The sequence below is a fragment of the Canis lupus genome, chromosome 28 (genome assembly GCF_048164855.1).
Source record: "Canis lupus baileyi chromosome 28, mCanLup2.hap1, whole genome shotgun sequence".
Classification (NCBI taxonomy): Eukaryota; Metazoa; Chordata; class Mammalia; order Carnivora; family Canidae; genus Canis; species Canis lupus.
The window spans coordinates 32,510,576-32,527,149 of NC_132865.1; the positions used below are offsets into that span (position 1 = coordinate 32,510,576).

Genomic DNA, 16,574 nt, shown 5'->3' on the forward strand with positions numbered 1-16,574 from the left:
ACCATAAGTGAACCAAAGTGAGTTTCTCTTCCTCTGTTACATGAAAATCCATTAGTCTATCTCCCATTCTGAATGGTTCTTTTAAACATGTGTTTGTGTAACTTCCAAATGCCGACAGATTTCATTATTGCAATGTCAAAAAAAAGTCACACTTGCTAATATCCTCACTGATTTCATCAAGAACATTCTTTCAAATATTAGGAAACTATCAAGCTCATGGTTTTATACATGTTTTTATACAAAAATTCTAATTTTTGCTTCAAAGATGAGTGTGTGTCTGCATGTGTTGCACAGTACTTAGAGAATGTCTTGGGCAGCCCCAGTGGCTCAGCAGTTTAGCGCTGCCTTCAGTCCAGGGCCTGATACAGGAGACCCAGGATCGAGTCCCGTGTCAGGCTCCCTGCATGGAGCCTGCTTCTCCCTCTGCCTGTCTCTGCCTCTCTCTCTGTGTCTCTTATGAATAAATAAATAACATCTTTTAAAAAAAAAAAGAAAGAAAGAGAATTTCTTACTGACTGGAAAACTTACTCATGGGTCATAATTTCTGTCATGAATGACCTTTGAACTAGATCTTTCTTTCTTTTTTTAAAGATTTATTTATTTATTTATGATAGACATAGAGAGAGACAGAGAGAGAGACAGAGAGAGAGAGGCAGAGACACAGGAGGAACAAGAAGCAAGCTCCATGCAGGGAGCCCAATGCAGGACTCGATCCCAGGACTCCAGGATCGCACCCTGGGCCAAAGGCAGGCGCTAAACCGCTAAGCCACCCAGGGATCCCTGAACTAGATCTTTCTATAGACAAATCATTTCTTCTGTCAACCTCCACTTTTTGGCAAATATTTTGTAATATACAAAATGGCGTATATTTATTATAGAAAAATTTTAAATTAAGCAAGGGGCACCTGGGTGGCTCAGTTAGTTAGGCATCTGACTTTTGATGTCAGCTCAGGTCTTGATCTCAAGGTCATGAGTTGGGCATGTTGGGCTCCACACCTAACAGGGGCCCCTGGGTGGCTCAATCAGTTAAGCATCCAGCTCTTGATTTCAGCTCAGGTCATGATCTCAGGGTCCTGGGATCAAGCCCCGTGTTAGGCTCCTCACTGAGTGGTGAGCCTGCTTGTCTCCCTCTCCCTTTGCCCCTCCCCCTGTTCACTCTGTCTCTCATAAATAAATCTTTTTTAAAAAATTAAATAGGAAAATAGAAAAATAGATAAAGTATAATTCCACTAATAAAGATAATGCTGTAAATATTTAATGTACATGATATATCTGTTTCTCTCCAATTTGTCTTAGTCATTAGACCTATCTAGGAAAAGAATAATCAAAGATAATTCATGTCCTAAAGTTATTTTCCCCATTTCCATCTAAATTAGATACAATGCTTTGCCAGGTTTTTTGGGTTTTTTTGTTTTTCTTTCTGGTAAACAGTTCCATTACTTTTTCAAAAAAAAAAGTCACATGTAATTTTCTTATGGCTGCTATATAAAATTGCCATAACTTAGTGACTTAAGTCACCACAATTTATTATCTTACTGTTGTGTAGGGTCTCACTGAGCTAAAATCGAGGTGTCAGGAAAGCGACTTTCCTTTCTGGAGGCTCTAGGGGAAAATCTGTCCCTTTGTCTTTTCTGATTTATAGGGGCCACCTACATTCCTTGGCTCATGGTGTCCTTACTGTCCTCAATGCCAACAAGGATGGCTTGAGTCCTTCTCACACTGCTGATTCTTTCTTCCATAGGCATGTCTCTCCCTAAACACAACTAGGAAAGGACTCATGTGATTAGACTGGGGACACAGCCAGATTATCTGTGATAATGTTGCCATTTTCAGGCTCCTTAATTTATTCCATTGTCAAAATCTATTTTTCCATGGAAGGTATATATTCACAGGTTTTAAGAATTAAGATCTTCAGGGAGCTATTATTCTGCCTTCCATAATTATTGGCAGCATCTGAGGAGGCTTCATTATTTTTAAAAGCAATTTATAGCATTTAAAAAGTAATATGTTCTACTTGCATAGACTTCACTGGCTATCTTATTCATAAATCTGTGCTGAAGTAGACTTGCAGGTTTTGTTTTGTTCTAACTATGACTATTTTAGGGCTTAAGTTCTAATTTCCAGACTCTTTTTGTATCTGGAGACAGATAATACACCCTTCAACTTCATCTTCCACCTGCCATTTGCCAATTCCCTTTAAATAAATGATTACATTAAATCTGGCAAGCAACACAATCCTCAGTGATAAAAAAAAAAAAAGTGGTCTGTTTCATAAACAAAATCTCTTGAATGTCAAGGCCATGTGTAGAGTGATATTTTGCATCTCTTTCACAAGGACAACCGGGACCTGTTTTACTGTCAGCTTTCCAAGTTGGGCCTTTTTTTTTAAGATTTTATTTATTTATTCATAAGAGACACAGAGAGAGAGGTAGAGACATAGACAGAGGGAGAAGCAGGCTCCCCGTGGGGAGCCCGATGTGGGACTAGATCCCAGGACCCCAGGGTCACATCCTGAGCCAAAGGCAGACGTTCAACCATTGAGCCACCCAGGTGTCCCTCTAAGTCAATCTTAAGCCCCAGTGAAGAAAATAAAAAATAGAGTGAAGCAGTTACTACTTTTTAAACAACAGCACAAAGGGAGACTCTACCTCACTGTTTGGAGAAGGGAATTGAAGGGATTGGAACAGTGGAAAAGAGAAACTCCATTGAAAGGATAAAGTGTGGACTCTTGAATTTGAATTTGCCAGGATACAGACTAGAAAGACACATGGCACACACATCTAAACCATGTGAGTGAGGTAAGATAGATTTGTTAGCTAAGTTCAAAATACTACTATAAGGGGCACTCTGAAAATTGAACAAGAGAGTACAGTAAGTAAGAGGAAATACCACATCACAAAGTAGGTAATAGACTAATAGAGCTGAATCTTTCCTTCTTTCATCAACTTTCATTGATGAGATACGCACTGGACAGATAACTCTACTAATCACAAGGGATCAGAAATGTGTGACATGAGCTCTGGCCCTTGAAGAGATGTTACTAGAGGAAGGTAAATAGGCATGGGAACAAATAGTTACATTATAGTATGATCTAAAATTAAACTGTGGGGGCACCTGGGTGGCTCAGTGGTTGAGTGTCTACCTTTGGCTCAGGTTGGGATCCCCAGGATTGAGTCCCAACTTGGGCTCCTTGCAGGGAGCCAGCTTCTGCCTCGGCCTGTGTCTCTGCCTCTCTGTCTCATGAATAAATAAATAAATCTTAGAAAAGAAAAGAAAAGAAAAGAAAAGAAAAGAAAAGAAAAGAAAAGAAAAAAGAAAAGAAAAGAGAAAAGAGAAGAGAAGAAAAGAAAAGAAAAGAAAAGAAAAGAAAAGAAAAAAAAAAAAGAAAAGAAAAGAAAAAAGAAGGAAAGGAAAGGAAAAGAAAATTAGACTAGAAACAAGAAACACTGAAAATGCTTGGCATTCAGTATCTCCTGTGTCTTAGTCAGGTCTGGCTAGGTAAAATGGCAACTGGGATGGCTCAAGGAGGAAGGAGGAAGTGAAATTTGGCTTGAGTCATGAATGAGAAGTGGGAGGACAAGGAAGTTAGTGAGTTCAAAGCAACTTTGCAAACACTTGGGTGTGTAAGTATGCATCCTTCCCGGGCTTCTGAAGCTTGGGGAGATGCAGAAGTGAACATGAGCCAGAAGTCAAAGAGCCATGTAGTCAGGACAAAAGGCTATATTTTTCCCACCCCTCCTCCCACTTCTCATCTCTTCACTTGTGTTATAATGAGAAGCCAAATTTCTCAGGCCATTGACTGACACAGGACACACATTCCAAATCTGATCCCATCTCTCATCTCCTTTATCTCCCCAAACTCTTAAACTTTCCTGCTGTGTTAAAGTTCTTATACCCCAAGTACCTTTGGATCAAGAAATAAGTGTCTTTGTGCCGCTGAGTAGTTCCTTAAGAAAAAATTCCTAGATGTGAATTCAAGGAGTCTTGCCACCTATTTATTTCTTTTTTTAATTTATTTATGATAGTCACACAGAGAGAGAGAGGGGCAGAGACACAGGCAGATGGAGAAGCAGGCTCCATGCACCGGGAGCCCGACGTGGGATTCGATCCCGGGTCTCCAGGATTGTGCCCTGGGCCAAAGGCAGGTGCCAAACCGCTGCGCCACCCAGGGATCCCTCTTGCCACCTATTTAAATTGCCCTCCAGAAGAGCTAGCTCACTTGCCTATCCCTTCTCACCTCTGTTTTCAGTGACATCATGTTGGTAGCTTGAAATTGGCCATGACTGGAGTATTTATACCACAGCTATTGGCCAGCACTCCAAATCAGTCTGTTTTCTCCCAGCTTGCTAGTTGCTAAACCTGTACCAGCAGACACCTGAAACAGGTACTGAATTATACTATTTGTTGTGTTAAAGCAGTACCCAATACTCTTCTCACATGTACCCAATGCTACCATTAACAGCACTGATTATTTGGTAATTTTATATATGAAAATGGCATCTCATTGTGTTTTACTTTTTATTTATTTTTTAAAAGATTTTATTTACTTATTTATTTAGAGAGAACATGCAAGAAGGCGGAGCAGCAACGGGAGAGAGAGAGAGATAATCTCAAGCAGATCATGGCCTGAGCCAAAATTCCAAGTCAACACTTAGCCGACTGAGCCAAGCAGGCACCCCTACTTTTTATTTATTTACCAATGAAGTTGACATTTCTGCATTCTGAAGGATATAAAATATATCTTAAAGTCACTGCTTCATTTATCATTTGCTGCTTAACTTCTAATCTTTTTTTAAAATATTTTATTTATTTATTAATGAGAGACACACAGAGAGAGGCAGAGACACAGACAGAGAGAGAAGTGGGCTCCACGCAGGGAACCCAATGTGGGACTCGATCCCCAGACCGAGGATCAAGCCCTGAGCTGAAGGTAGATGCTCAACCACTGAGCCAGGCACCCCTTACCTTCTAATCTAATCAATTCTAATCTCTAATGGACAACGAGGATAGAAAAGTTCCTGGGTTTATAAAGTCCTCACTCATGCAGGCAAGATACTCTGTGCGGATAACAGATTATGAGTGCCTTCTGACAAATGTATGTTACCTGAGGAGAAAAACTTGATGCAATTGTGGGCGTATATATTTCCTGAGGCACATTAGGATTTTGCAACTGGCCATAGAAATCTGAATCTCAGAAACAATACTAACTGTGTGGGGGAAATCATTTAAAAGTTTTCAAAATCTAGCTTATAAGAATTGCCTGGCAAAACTGTGAGGTCTACTGACCTCAACACTAACTCAAAAGCCTGAACAGGCACAAAAGGTTAAAGAACAGGTACACGCCCACATTGCCAACGTGGAAAAATGCAAATGGTTATGCGTAGTGTCTACTGGGAGTGGCAGAGTTAACATCTCATTGCTGCCCCACAATCTGGTCCTTCTCACATACTTTTCACTTGTTTTCCTCCCCTTCTTCACTGAGCCATGTGCTTTGGGAAAAACTCATTCCTACTTTAATTTTCGAGATGGCTGTGGTCTACGGCCCATAGAACGTTCTTTTTTTCTAAAGTCTTTGATTCAGAGTAGTCGTGTGACCTAGGAGGCCTGAACAAGATGAATCTCTGGATCCTTGCTAAGATACTGGGCTAGATGTGGTCTCTCACCCTGAAGGAGAAAATCTAAACTGCCTGTGAGCCCTGTATGGAGGGGGACCAATCTTACAATCAGCTAATGATGCTGAGGGCCTAACAGTAGAGTAGCTGTGTCTTTGATGAAAATATTGAGACTGGCTCAATAAACCCTGAGGCCCACTCTACCTCAGATTTCCAGGTACCTGAGCCAAAAATTCTCCTTGTTACTTAAGCAAGAAGTGAAAGGGAAATGGCCAATAACTGTTCCCATCTGACTTTCAAAGCTGTCTGTGTAGGTTCTGGGCTTCTGTCAGGCTAGTTACAACATAGGAACATTTAAACATTTAAATCAGATCCAGTGAGGGCACCTGGGTGGCTCAGTGGCTGACTGTCTTCAGCTCAGGTGGTGATTCCGGGGTCTTGGGATCGAGTCCTGCATCGGGCTCATGGTGGGGAGCCTGCTTCTCCTTCTGTCTATGTCTCTGCCTCTCTCTCTCTGTGAGTCTCTCATGAATAAATAAATAAAATCTTTAAAAAACAATCAGATCAGACGACTCCCCTGCTCTTTAATCCCCCAGTGGCTTCTGTCATACATTGTTAACAATGACAATAACAATACTGATGAATAGTCCAGTGCCCTCCCTGGCTCCATGGCCCTGGCCACAGATACCTTAGCACCCCTCCTGGAGCACGCTTAGCTACTTCACCTCATGTCTCAGTGCCGCTATGGTTATTGTCCCTTTCTGTCTGGAATGCCTTTTCTGGGATCTTCACAATTATGTCTAAATTCAATCATTCACTAGCTCAAGTATCAATCATCAGAGGGGGCTTCCAGGACCCCCTTACTGAAAGCAGTACCTACCCCCTTCACACTCTATCCCTTGTTCTCCTCTAATTTGTCTTCATAGCACTTACTCCTGCCTGAATTCAGATTATTGCCTTTAATTCTGTCCATTTCAGCAAAGTGTTAGTTCCATAAGGGCAAGGACTTTATTTACAACTGTGTCTCCAACACCTGGAGCATTTCCTGGCATGCAGCAAACAGTTGGTACATATTTATTGTAGAAAAAAATAAAGAAGACAATAGAATAGTAGTCTCAAAGAGTGATGGTCCTTAAGAACTACCAAAGTATAGTCCTTGACCATTTTTTATTTTAGTAATAGGGTACATACTGCTGATAGGGTGATTTGAGAACCCTCCTGCCTGGCTCTTTCCACTATCCTGCCTTCAAGATTCAAATACTTGTTTTCTTAGCTTCTATTGCTGCCACAAACTTGTTATAACAGTTCTGGTCAATGGGATGGAAGTGGAAATCTGGAGTGTGTCTCTGGAAGTGCTTTGGGTTGCCTCGTAAAAGAGACAAGCAAGTCTGACTCTCTTTCCTCCTTATTTCTGTTCAGAAGCCAGGTATGATCATGGCGATCCAGCAGTGATCTGTGGACCACATGACTGGCTATAAGTCTAAGAGAAAAATCATGTCATATCACTGAACTATTCAAACAAAACTAGTAATGAGAAAAAGAACTTCAACTGTTGACTGAGTTTTCTATTACCTATAGCGCAAAAAATCATAACAGACACAGTGGTGACAAAAATATTTACTGAACAACCACTAAGTGCAAGACACTGTGGGGAATGGTAATGTGGATACAAAGACCAACAAGTCACCGTTCCCATTTCCAAGGAGCTTCTAACCTAAATAGAGAGAAAGGCCTCAATAATATAACATAGACTGGGATCACTGTTAAAATCCCCATCTGTGAGCTTTGTGAAGTCACTATCCAGTGCCCACGACTATGTCTGATGTATGCTGTTATGAAATAAATATGTACTGAGTGAATGGGTGGTAGATGAATTCCACCTGGGTGCATTGGAGAAGGCCTCAAAGTCTTGAGTGGAAACTTAGGTAGGATTTCAACAGGGAGAAATGTTGGGTGAAAGGCAAAATGGCATATCAAGCAGAGAACAGGAAGCTTCAAGACATAATGGTAGCAAGACGTAACATATATAAGAGAATGATGATTAGCCATTTTGTCTAGGTAAAAAAAAAAATATGCTACCACTTCTAACTTAAGAAAGGGTGGTAATTAAATATGTATGCCTCCATAAGATTTTTAAAAATAAGTAGACATTCTTCAGAAATATGCATTACTGAAAGATATTTATCTTACAGATAAAGACAACATTCTTGTTTACTCTGCTGATGAATTTCTTGCAAATGGGAGGTACATAAATGTACTTATCGTCATCTGCAATAAACACAATTTTTTAAAAATTGATGAGTACAACCTTTTTGAGGTTTTCAGAGTCTGTAAAATAAAAATAAATATACTACTGAGAGTTCAAAAAAATTTTTTTTTGGTGATTGCAAAATAGCTTTGAATAGAAACTGTTTTAAAAGAATAAAGCTCTGAGTTTTATGAGGATGATAACGGGGGAAGGGGTAAAGAGATAAGGTCCCTCCCAGAGCTTCACCATATTTCCCGGATGCGCAATCACCTTCACTTGAGGTAGGCAATATTACCACAAGCCATATTTGTAAACAACTAAAGATCAGATAGGCTTAGGGCTTTAAGTGGTCTTATGGGAGTTCAGTGTTCTGTCCAAAATTCCCATTTCTTGAGGGACTGTACATTTCAAAGTCATCTGTCTCTCATCCTCCACTGCGGTCTTTTACTTTGCTCCATGTCCTGAAATTTTCCCTTACGTCTTCCCTGGTAGGTACCCACATAGGAGAGCCTTGGAAATTTGCTACTCAATTTCATTCTCACACACCTAAACCTAACACATTATCCTGGTTCCTCCTTCCTCTCCCCCACCCAATCACAGCACAGGTTACAATGACCTGTGAGTGCAGAGAATCAACCTTGGGAAGTTAGGCAGGAGAGAAACCAACCAAGGATACTGAGAAAGAGGAAAGACCCAGGGAAGAAAAAAAAAAAAAAAAGCAAAAAAACTGTGGGACCTCGGAAGCCATGGAGGAAGGCGCTTCCACAAGGAACTATGAGAAATGCAATGTTCACCTATACCGAGTTCTGCTGAGAGTTCAGGGAAGTTGAAAGGAGAAAAGTGACTGGTAAATGTGGTGACTTGGCAACATTTCAGAAGAGTGATGGAAACAGAAGCCTGGTTAGAATATATTGAAGAGAGAGAAAATGCAGACAACCTATTCTGACAGGTGTCTCTAAAAGTTTTGCTAAGCATGGGGAGCCAGAGGGAATTAAAGGAACATTTAAAAACAAAAAACAAAAAACTATATATTTGGATGGGAATGATTCAAAAGTGAGGGAGAAATTGACAAAGCAAGAGAGAGAAAGGGAAAAGAGACAAGAACATAATCATAAAGGCTACATTGTTGAGAAAGAAGTTGGCCTTTGTAGGAGCAAATATATCTCAAAATAGCAGTAATGAAGGCAAGGGAGCAGATGCTAGTAGGCTGGATGATTTGGAGGCAGAGGGTGATGACTGAGGAAATTCCATCTCGGTTTTTTTTTTTTTAATTATTTTTTAAATTTAAATTCAATTTGCCAACATTTGGTATGACACCCAGGGCTCATCCCATCAAGTCAATTCTGGCTGAATTCTCCACAAACACAAACTCTGTGACAGCAGAAGCATCGATCTTCTGAGCTATTGTTCAAGAGGATCCTTTTGAGCAAGTTTCTTCCCCTCCTCTTGTCAAAGATAAAGCTGGGGAAGTTAAAAATTACAAAGTGTAATTAATCAGTGTAAATGCTGTCTCTGTATCTGCTAGCTGGCAATTATCTTGGGGCCTGAGAGACAGAAGCCGATCCTTCCTGATGATTACATTTCAAAGGAATGGCTTTCAAGTCCTTGAGAAAGGCCCTCCTGAGTTGTAGGAGGTACACATATGCCTACCTCAAAGGTCCAGAGAAAGAATTCACCATTGTAAACCCCTCTTAGTAAATGCTTAAGAAACAGCAGTCAGGGGCTTATGTTAGGTGTTGGCTACAAGAAACAGTAAATTCTTTGGGCAACCTTGAGTTTTCTCAGACAGGGACTTTGAAGGAGGCTTAGGGTCATCCCAAGCATGAGGCCTTGAGCTGTTAGAAACCATGTTAGTGTTGATTTAAGTCTTTTAATGTGGGGGAGAGTGTGGACGAAATCATTTGTGCTGGGAGTCTGTAGTTTTTATAGGCCACGGTTGAGGCCTAGCTGAGAAGAAGGTTCAAAGAGGCCCGGCTAAAGTTTGGTCAAGGAGAAACTGTCACTCTCCACCCAAAAAGAATCACATTACCCTTTAACGTTTAAAAGGAGAAAACTTGAGTGCTGTTTTCTTGCCTTATTCCAGCCGAAGTGATACCTCTCTTCTGAATTCATAACATGTGTTGTATTATTTCTCATACAGAAAGCTATCATGTTGTACCTCTTGCAACTTTCGTTATCCTATCTCACCATTGGTGCACTTGTCCTGGCACTCCGATTAAGCACAATTTCCTATCGGTACACTGAGCTAATGTCTCTGACGTGTTTTTACAGTTACAGGTTCTGTGCAGCACGTGAGAATCACGTGGAAGGGACTTAAGACAAGTTACAGGGTACTTATGCAGCTTCACAGTTCTAATAGGTGCCCACTTTATGGGTATCATTTTTCCAATGCTGCTAGGATCAAACTCAGTAAGATCCATCTTGGCTTTTAATCTCGGTTTTCCATCTTCCCTTCAGGGTCCTGCAGCATCTTAGTGAGCTGAAATACACATTTACATAGAAGCCTTTAAAAATCTTATTCTGCAAAACCTGATCTGTAAGGCAATATTAGATAAGTGTCACCATATATGTAATTCAGAAGTTTGTTATTTAGGAATCCCCTTACAACCACAGGCTCAGATTCAGGCTATATTAAGGAGTCAGTCATAAGGCAGCGGGATACCCCTCACACCCACTAGGAGAGCTATCATCGAAAGTCAGACATAAGTGTTGGCAAGGATGTGAAAAAATTGGGACCCTAACACACAGCTGCTGGGAATGTAAAAAGGTGCAGCCGCTCTGGAAGGCAGGTTGGCAGTTTCTCAACATTTGAACACAGAGCTGCCACAGGACCCAGCAGTTCCACTCCTAGGTATGTAGTCAGTAGCAATGGAAACACCTGAGCGTGCAAAGACTTGTACAGCCGTGTTCCCAGCAGCCTTGTTCATGCGAGCCACGCGCCGAATGGACCAACAAAACGTGGTATATCCACGCACTGGAATAGTCTCGGGCCATAAAGAAGACTGAAATACCGAAACACGAATGAACCTGAAAAACATTTATGCTAAATGAAAGAAGCCAAACATAAAAGGCTACACAATGTATGACTGCATTTGTAGGGAACGTGGGGAAGGGGCACATTCCTAGACGCGGGAAGGCAGCGCGGGCGGGCGCGGTACCCGGAGGCTCGGGTCGGGTGGGGCGGTGGCCCCGGGGGTGCGTGTGCGGGACCATCCCCCCCACCCCCCGAGGGCACACCCTAAATGGGGGGGCTGCTTGCCGCGGGAGCTCCGTCTCAAGAGAGCCCTCGGAGAAAGAGGAAGGAGTCGTGCGGCCCGGGGCTTGCGCTCGGCAGAGGTGCAGGGCGCCAGGCCCGGCGGAGGCCGAGCGCGGCACGTGGGCGCGGGGGCCGCGGGCGCGGGGGCCGTGGGCGCGGGGGCCGCGGGGGCCGCGGGCGGGCGGCCCGGGCCTGAGTCACGGCGCCGCGGGAGTCCCCACGCCCGCCCGCTCGGCTGAGCGCGGCGCCGACGCCGGGCCCGGGGCGCAGCGTGGGGCGGTCGGGCCGCCGCAGCCGCGCCCCCCTCGCGGCGCGGACCTCGCAGCGGCTCCCCGGGCCCGCCCCCGGCCGCGTCCGCAGTCCCGCCGGACCCGGCGCCCGCGCTGCGCTCGCTCCATGGCGTTTATCCGGAAGCAGCGGCGCGAGCGGCAGCTGCAGCTCTACTCCAGGGAGAGGTGAGCGCCGGCCGGGCCGCGGGGGCCGGGGGGGACCGGGGGGGCCGGGGGGGCCGGGGCGAGCCGAGCGCGGGCGGAGCTCGGCGGGTCCCGGCGGCCGCGGCCCGGCGGGGTGCGGAGGGTGCGGGCGGGGTGCGCGGGCCGGCGGCCTCCCCCCGCGCGGCCCCGGCCCCGCCTGCACCGGGCGGCTGCGGTGCCTCGCTCCCCCGCCCTTTGCCGCCAACTTGTGCAGAGCCAAGGCCGCGGGGCCGGGCCGGGGCCGGGCCGAGTCGGGCCGCGCCGCCGCCGAGGCCTCGCTCTGCCGGAAGCCGGGGTCCGGCCGTCAGGCGCGCTCGGGGGCGGCGGCGCACGGTCCGCACGGTCCTCGGCGCCCGCCCGGGGGGCCCCGCACTCCGCAGCCCCCGCCCCCCCCCCCGCCCGCGCCGGACCCGGGGTCCCGCGAAGCAGCGGCCGGACGGGGCCGAGCAGCGCCGCCCCTACTTCCTGACTCGGCGCTGGGGAGGCCGCCGCCGCCGCCGCCTCACTCGCCCACTCGCCGGTGCCGAAAGGGACTGGGAACGAATCGTTTTACGAGGATTTTGACCCTGAGAGCAGGTCATCGGGGGCGCCGCGAGCAGGTCACCTGTGATCGGCGCTGCGGGAAGGAGAAGAAACCTCTTCCCTCACCCTTGAAGGTCTAACAGCCGGACTGAATTCACATAAAATAGATGAACAGGAGGAGAGAACCGAAGTTTTATTACCCGTGTGCGGAGGCCCAGCATTAGAGACCTAACGAGACGGCCAAGGCAGGCAGTTTTTATACATTTTGGGACAAGGAGACAGTATGTGTGTGAGGAATCGACAGGATAAAGAAAGCAGGTGTTTGGGAGCCTCAATTAGTAGGATTCTAAGCGGAATTTAGGCTGAGGGAGTAGATTAGAAAACAACAAGGTCTGTTTGTCTTTCTTGGCTCTAAAGTCCTTATCTCGGGTGGTAAAGATGTCTTTTTATTTTTTGGCACAGGGAGGGTATTTCTCACATGGGACATTTGTTTCCTGCTTTTAGGAGGGCAGGGGAGGGTCTGAATGACGTTGCACTGGCTATTAAGTAACTTTAATTTGAAATAATATGCCAAAGGGGCACATTTTGGGGCAGCCTGCCCTTGGCCCCTATAGGGGACACCAGCAAAGCAGATTATACGTGGAAATACAGGCTGGAGACTTTAAGGCTTGTGTGTGGCCTCGCAGCATCCACACTTGTGTCATAGACGTGACTTGACTGCTTTCATCCAGACACTCATGTCCTTTTCTAATCTCTAATGTTGGCCTGGCCAGGCCATCGATGGTTTAAAATTTCATTCCCCACCATAGAGAAGATGACAAGATGTATCCAAAAAAAAAAAAAAAAAAAAGCATATCTTGGATATGGCTTTCAAAAACATTTTTGGTTTTGTGATTATGTTTTATCCACAGAAAGGCTTATCTTTTTTTTTTTTTTTAAAGATTTTATTTATTCATGAGAGACGCAGAGAGAGAGAGGCAGACAGAGACATAGGCAGAGGGAGAAGCAGGCTCCTTGCAGGGAGCCCAATGTGAGATTCGATCCCGGAACTTCGAGATCACTCCCTGAGCAGAAGGCAGCAGCTCAACTGCTGAGCTGCCCAGGGATCCCGAAACGTTTATCTTTTAATAATAAATAATAACTGGACCCTAAATAAAGTAACTCACTTGTAGAGGCTCTTCCGACTTCGTTTATAGGGCTTGTTTCATATGAAGGAGCTTGAGTTTCTTTGTTCTGTGCCAGCATCATTAAGAGTTGGGGGTATTCTGTACTAAATAGATGGATGTGCAAATTTGCATTGTGAGAACTTAGAAACACTTGAATTGCCATCATGTTCTGTGCTCAAAGAATCATTTGTAACAATTCTGTGGCCTCTTTGATATAGAGGAAAACCTGTTTTCTTTAGACCTGCCAGTTAATTTGATAGCTGTAATTTTTGTTTCATTTAGTTAGTTTATGCAGCTCTGCAGTGTCACACAAATCTTGAAGTCTGCACTGAGGTTTCAGCATATAATCTGCTTTGTTGGTATCTATTGATCAGTGTGACAGGCTAGCAGTGCACGGAGATAACTGTAGCTCTCACAACCGAAACACTTATTCATCTGTCAGGAGGCAGCAGCTGTTCTGAGCATCAGTAATCAGAAGAAGTTGGTGCCGCATATCTTGGATGTATTTGAATCTTGCTTGCTCACTGCCCCAATTTTTTAATGCTCTGCTCCCTGGCTTTGCAATCTTGGACTGATAAGCCGACTTTAACCCAAAAGGTGTCTAAAGAATACCAGTTGGATGAAAGGAATCTGTCTCACAATCAGGTGTGGGCTAGAACCAACCAGTCTCTGTAAATCTAAGAATGAATGCACTCTGAAAGATGAGAATATTTTAAACCAGCTTTATTTCTGCACAGATTTTTCCTGGCTCATCCCTTTGTGGTAATAAACACCTATTTAGCACAATGATTGATGTAGATCATTGGCTCAGTCATACCTAAGAGAACTGTTAACTTTCTTTGGGACTGCTTCGGAGGTGACCCAACAAAAGGCCTCACCTCCTCAGAGTTGTGAGTTCATTGGTTTCATGCTGTTTTCAAGATTTTAGATTTCTGCCACTACCAAGTAATGACCCCAGGAAAGGAGAAACCTGAAGTTAGCTTTTATTTCTTTTAGTATTAAACTGATACTACTGCATTTAGTGTAAGTGATATTTCTATAAAGGTAGAAGAAGCAGAGAGTCTGATTGGGAGTTTTTGGATTGGTGGCTTAGACCAAGATGGGGGCAGAAGAAATGAAGAAAGGTGGATGGGTTTTAGATGTTTTTAGGAAGTAGAATGGACAGGTCTTGGTGTGGTGGATTTCATATAGAAGATATCATAGAGAGAATCCCAGCTAGACTTGTCAGATAAAATATAGGATGCCTAGTTAAATTTGATTTTCAGATGAATAGTGAAAAACTTTTAGTACAAGTATGTCCCATGCAGTATTTGGTACATACTTACACTAAATTTTTTTAATACTAAATTTTTTGGTAACTTATCTGAAATTCAGAAATAAGTCGGTGTTCTGTATTTTTATTTGCGCAAAATGGCAGTCCTCTCAGGTTTCTGGCTTGAACAACTGTATGGTGGTACCACTTATTAGTAATATTTCTGTTTATAAAGAAATGCTTTGAAAAACAAACAAACAAAAAAGAAATAAAAAAACAACAACAACAACAAAAAGAAATGCTTTGGTAATTTTCAGTATTTGAAAACAAAGGGATGCTTGGTCATTAAAGTTAAGTACAGTTGTATCTTGGTTAAGATTTAGATTCCAGAAACTATATTGATTTTACTGGCTTTTAAAAAATCTACTGTGTAAAAAAAGAAAAAAAAATGTACTGTGTAGGTGTTAATGAAAATAAATGGGAAGAAGTTTAAAAGACAACTCACATATCTTAGAAATGATGTTGGAAATAACAAATGTGTACAGTGCGTTTGCAGATAAGGATATTTTACAAACTGCTGCTATTTAAGATATTTCTATTTTCATGGCATCTGGGTGGCTCAGTTGGTTAAGTGTGTGCCTCCAGCTTGGCTCATGATCCCAGGCTCCTGGGGTGGAGCCCCACATCACTGCAGGAGGGAGGGGGTGTCCCTGCTAAGTGAGAAGCCTGCTTCTCCCTCTCCTGCTCCCCCTGTTTGTGCTCTCTCTGTCAAATAAATAAATAGAATCTTTAAAAAAAGACATTTCTATTTCAAGAGTAGGCTAATTGTTAAATAATTTTCGTCTTCACATCTAGGAGTGGTGTGATGGACGAATAGCTATTTTTTTCTTAAGTGATTGGAAATTGAGATACTTGAGGCATGCTCCTCCAGGAGAGAGTCCAGTTTTCCTCTCTGTAATGTTGTACAACAAATTACTTAGGTGTAACTTTTAAGCTATCATCCCAGAATAAAACACTAGTAATCATGAATTCTATGTTGAGCACACATATTTCATTAATGATTTACAGGCACTTCTTAGAATTCAACTTTGCTTTCAGACATTCCACGTGTATATGATTCTCTTGGTTATGCTGATACTAAATTTTTTGGCTGATACTAAATGTCTTTTATTTAATATTTTATCGATTGATTCTGTATTTATCATACTACAAGTACTGGTTGAGAGGGCAGAGTGCTTTGCTATACTCCTGTTTATGCTTTTATTTCTAAGACTGACCATCCTATTCTTATAATGTCTCATTGGTATATGCCAGGTGTTGAAAATGAATATAAACTGCAGAACCACAGGAATGCTGAAGAGTTGAAGGAAATCTACCTGTGACTCAGAAATAGGGTTTATTTTTCTCACATAAAAACAAAAAACAAAACAAAAAAGAGTGGGAGAAGAAATAAGTGTTGCAGATATTTTGATTAACTTAGAATTTATATTGGCTTTACCCAAACTGCATTATTTAGGCCTTTACCTTACCTTATGCCCTATTGCTGTCTGAAATTAGCTTCTTCCAAAATTGCTACCATTTAAGAAGACACAAGAAAATAACCACAAACTTTGAGTGGGTTTGCTCTATGGTTTTTATTTAAAATTTTTTTTAACGTGATGTAAAGTGGGTCTGGCCATTTAATGAAAACATTGCTTGTCTTTCTAAATACCATTGCAATTTCATCTTTTACTCATCAGACATGTAGAATTGTGACTGTACATTTATGACTCAGTAATTTTGAAAATTATCTCTTTGTTTTTTGTTTTATTAAGTGGACGCCACTTAATAAACCCAGCATAGGGCTTGAACTCAGGACCCTGAGATCAAAATCTGAGCTGAGATCAAGAGTCAGATGCTTAACTGACTGAGCCATCCAAGTGCCCCTGTTTTTTATTTTTAAATTTGTGTTTAGTCAAATTCTATTTAATACTAATTATTTGAAATTATTGTGACGTAGATGGTAGTCATTTTTTACACATTGATGTGAGGTTGAAAACATGTAT

At 43.0% G+C, this 16,574-nt stretch overlaps 1 protein-coding gene across 6 annotated transcripts in view; it reads left to right on the plus strand.

Annotated features, from left to right (window-relative positions):
- Positions 1-11,425: 11,425 nt before the first annotated feature.
- NSMAF (neutral sphingomyelinase activation associated factor) overlaps positions 11,426-16,574 on the plus strand; it is a 57,102-nt gene continuing 51,953 nt past the window's right edge. For 3 of the 6 annotated variants that reach the window (XR_012020178.1, XM_072804544.1, XM_072804545.1), the window contains exon 1: positions 11,426-11,571. Coding sequence is in view for 2 of the 6 variants with exons in the window: in XM_072804544.1 (XP_072660645.1) it covers positions 11,513-11,571 (59 nt within the window). In the remaining 4 variants the exon portion in view is untranslated. Of the gene's footprint in view, positions 11,572-12,050; positions 12,357-16,574 lie in introns of those variants that run through there. The other 3 variants (XM_072804546.1, XM_072804547.1, XM_072804548.1) reach the window with 3 other exon arrangements.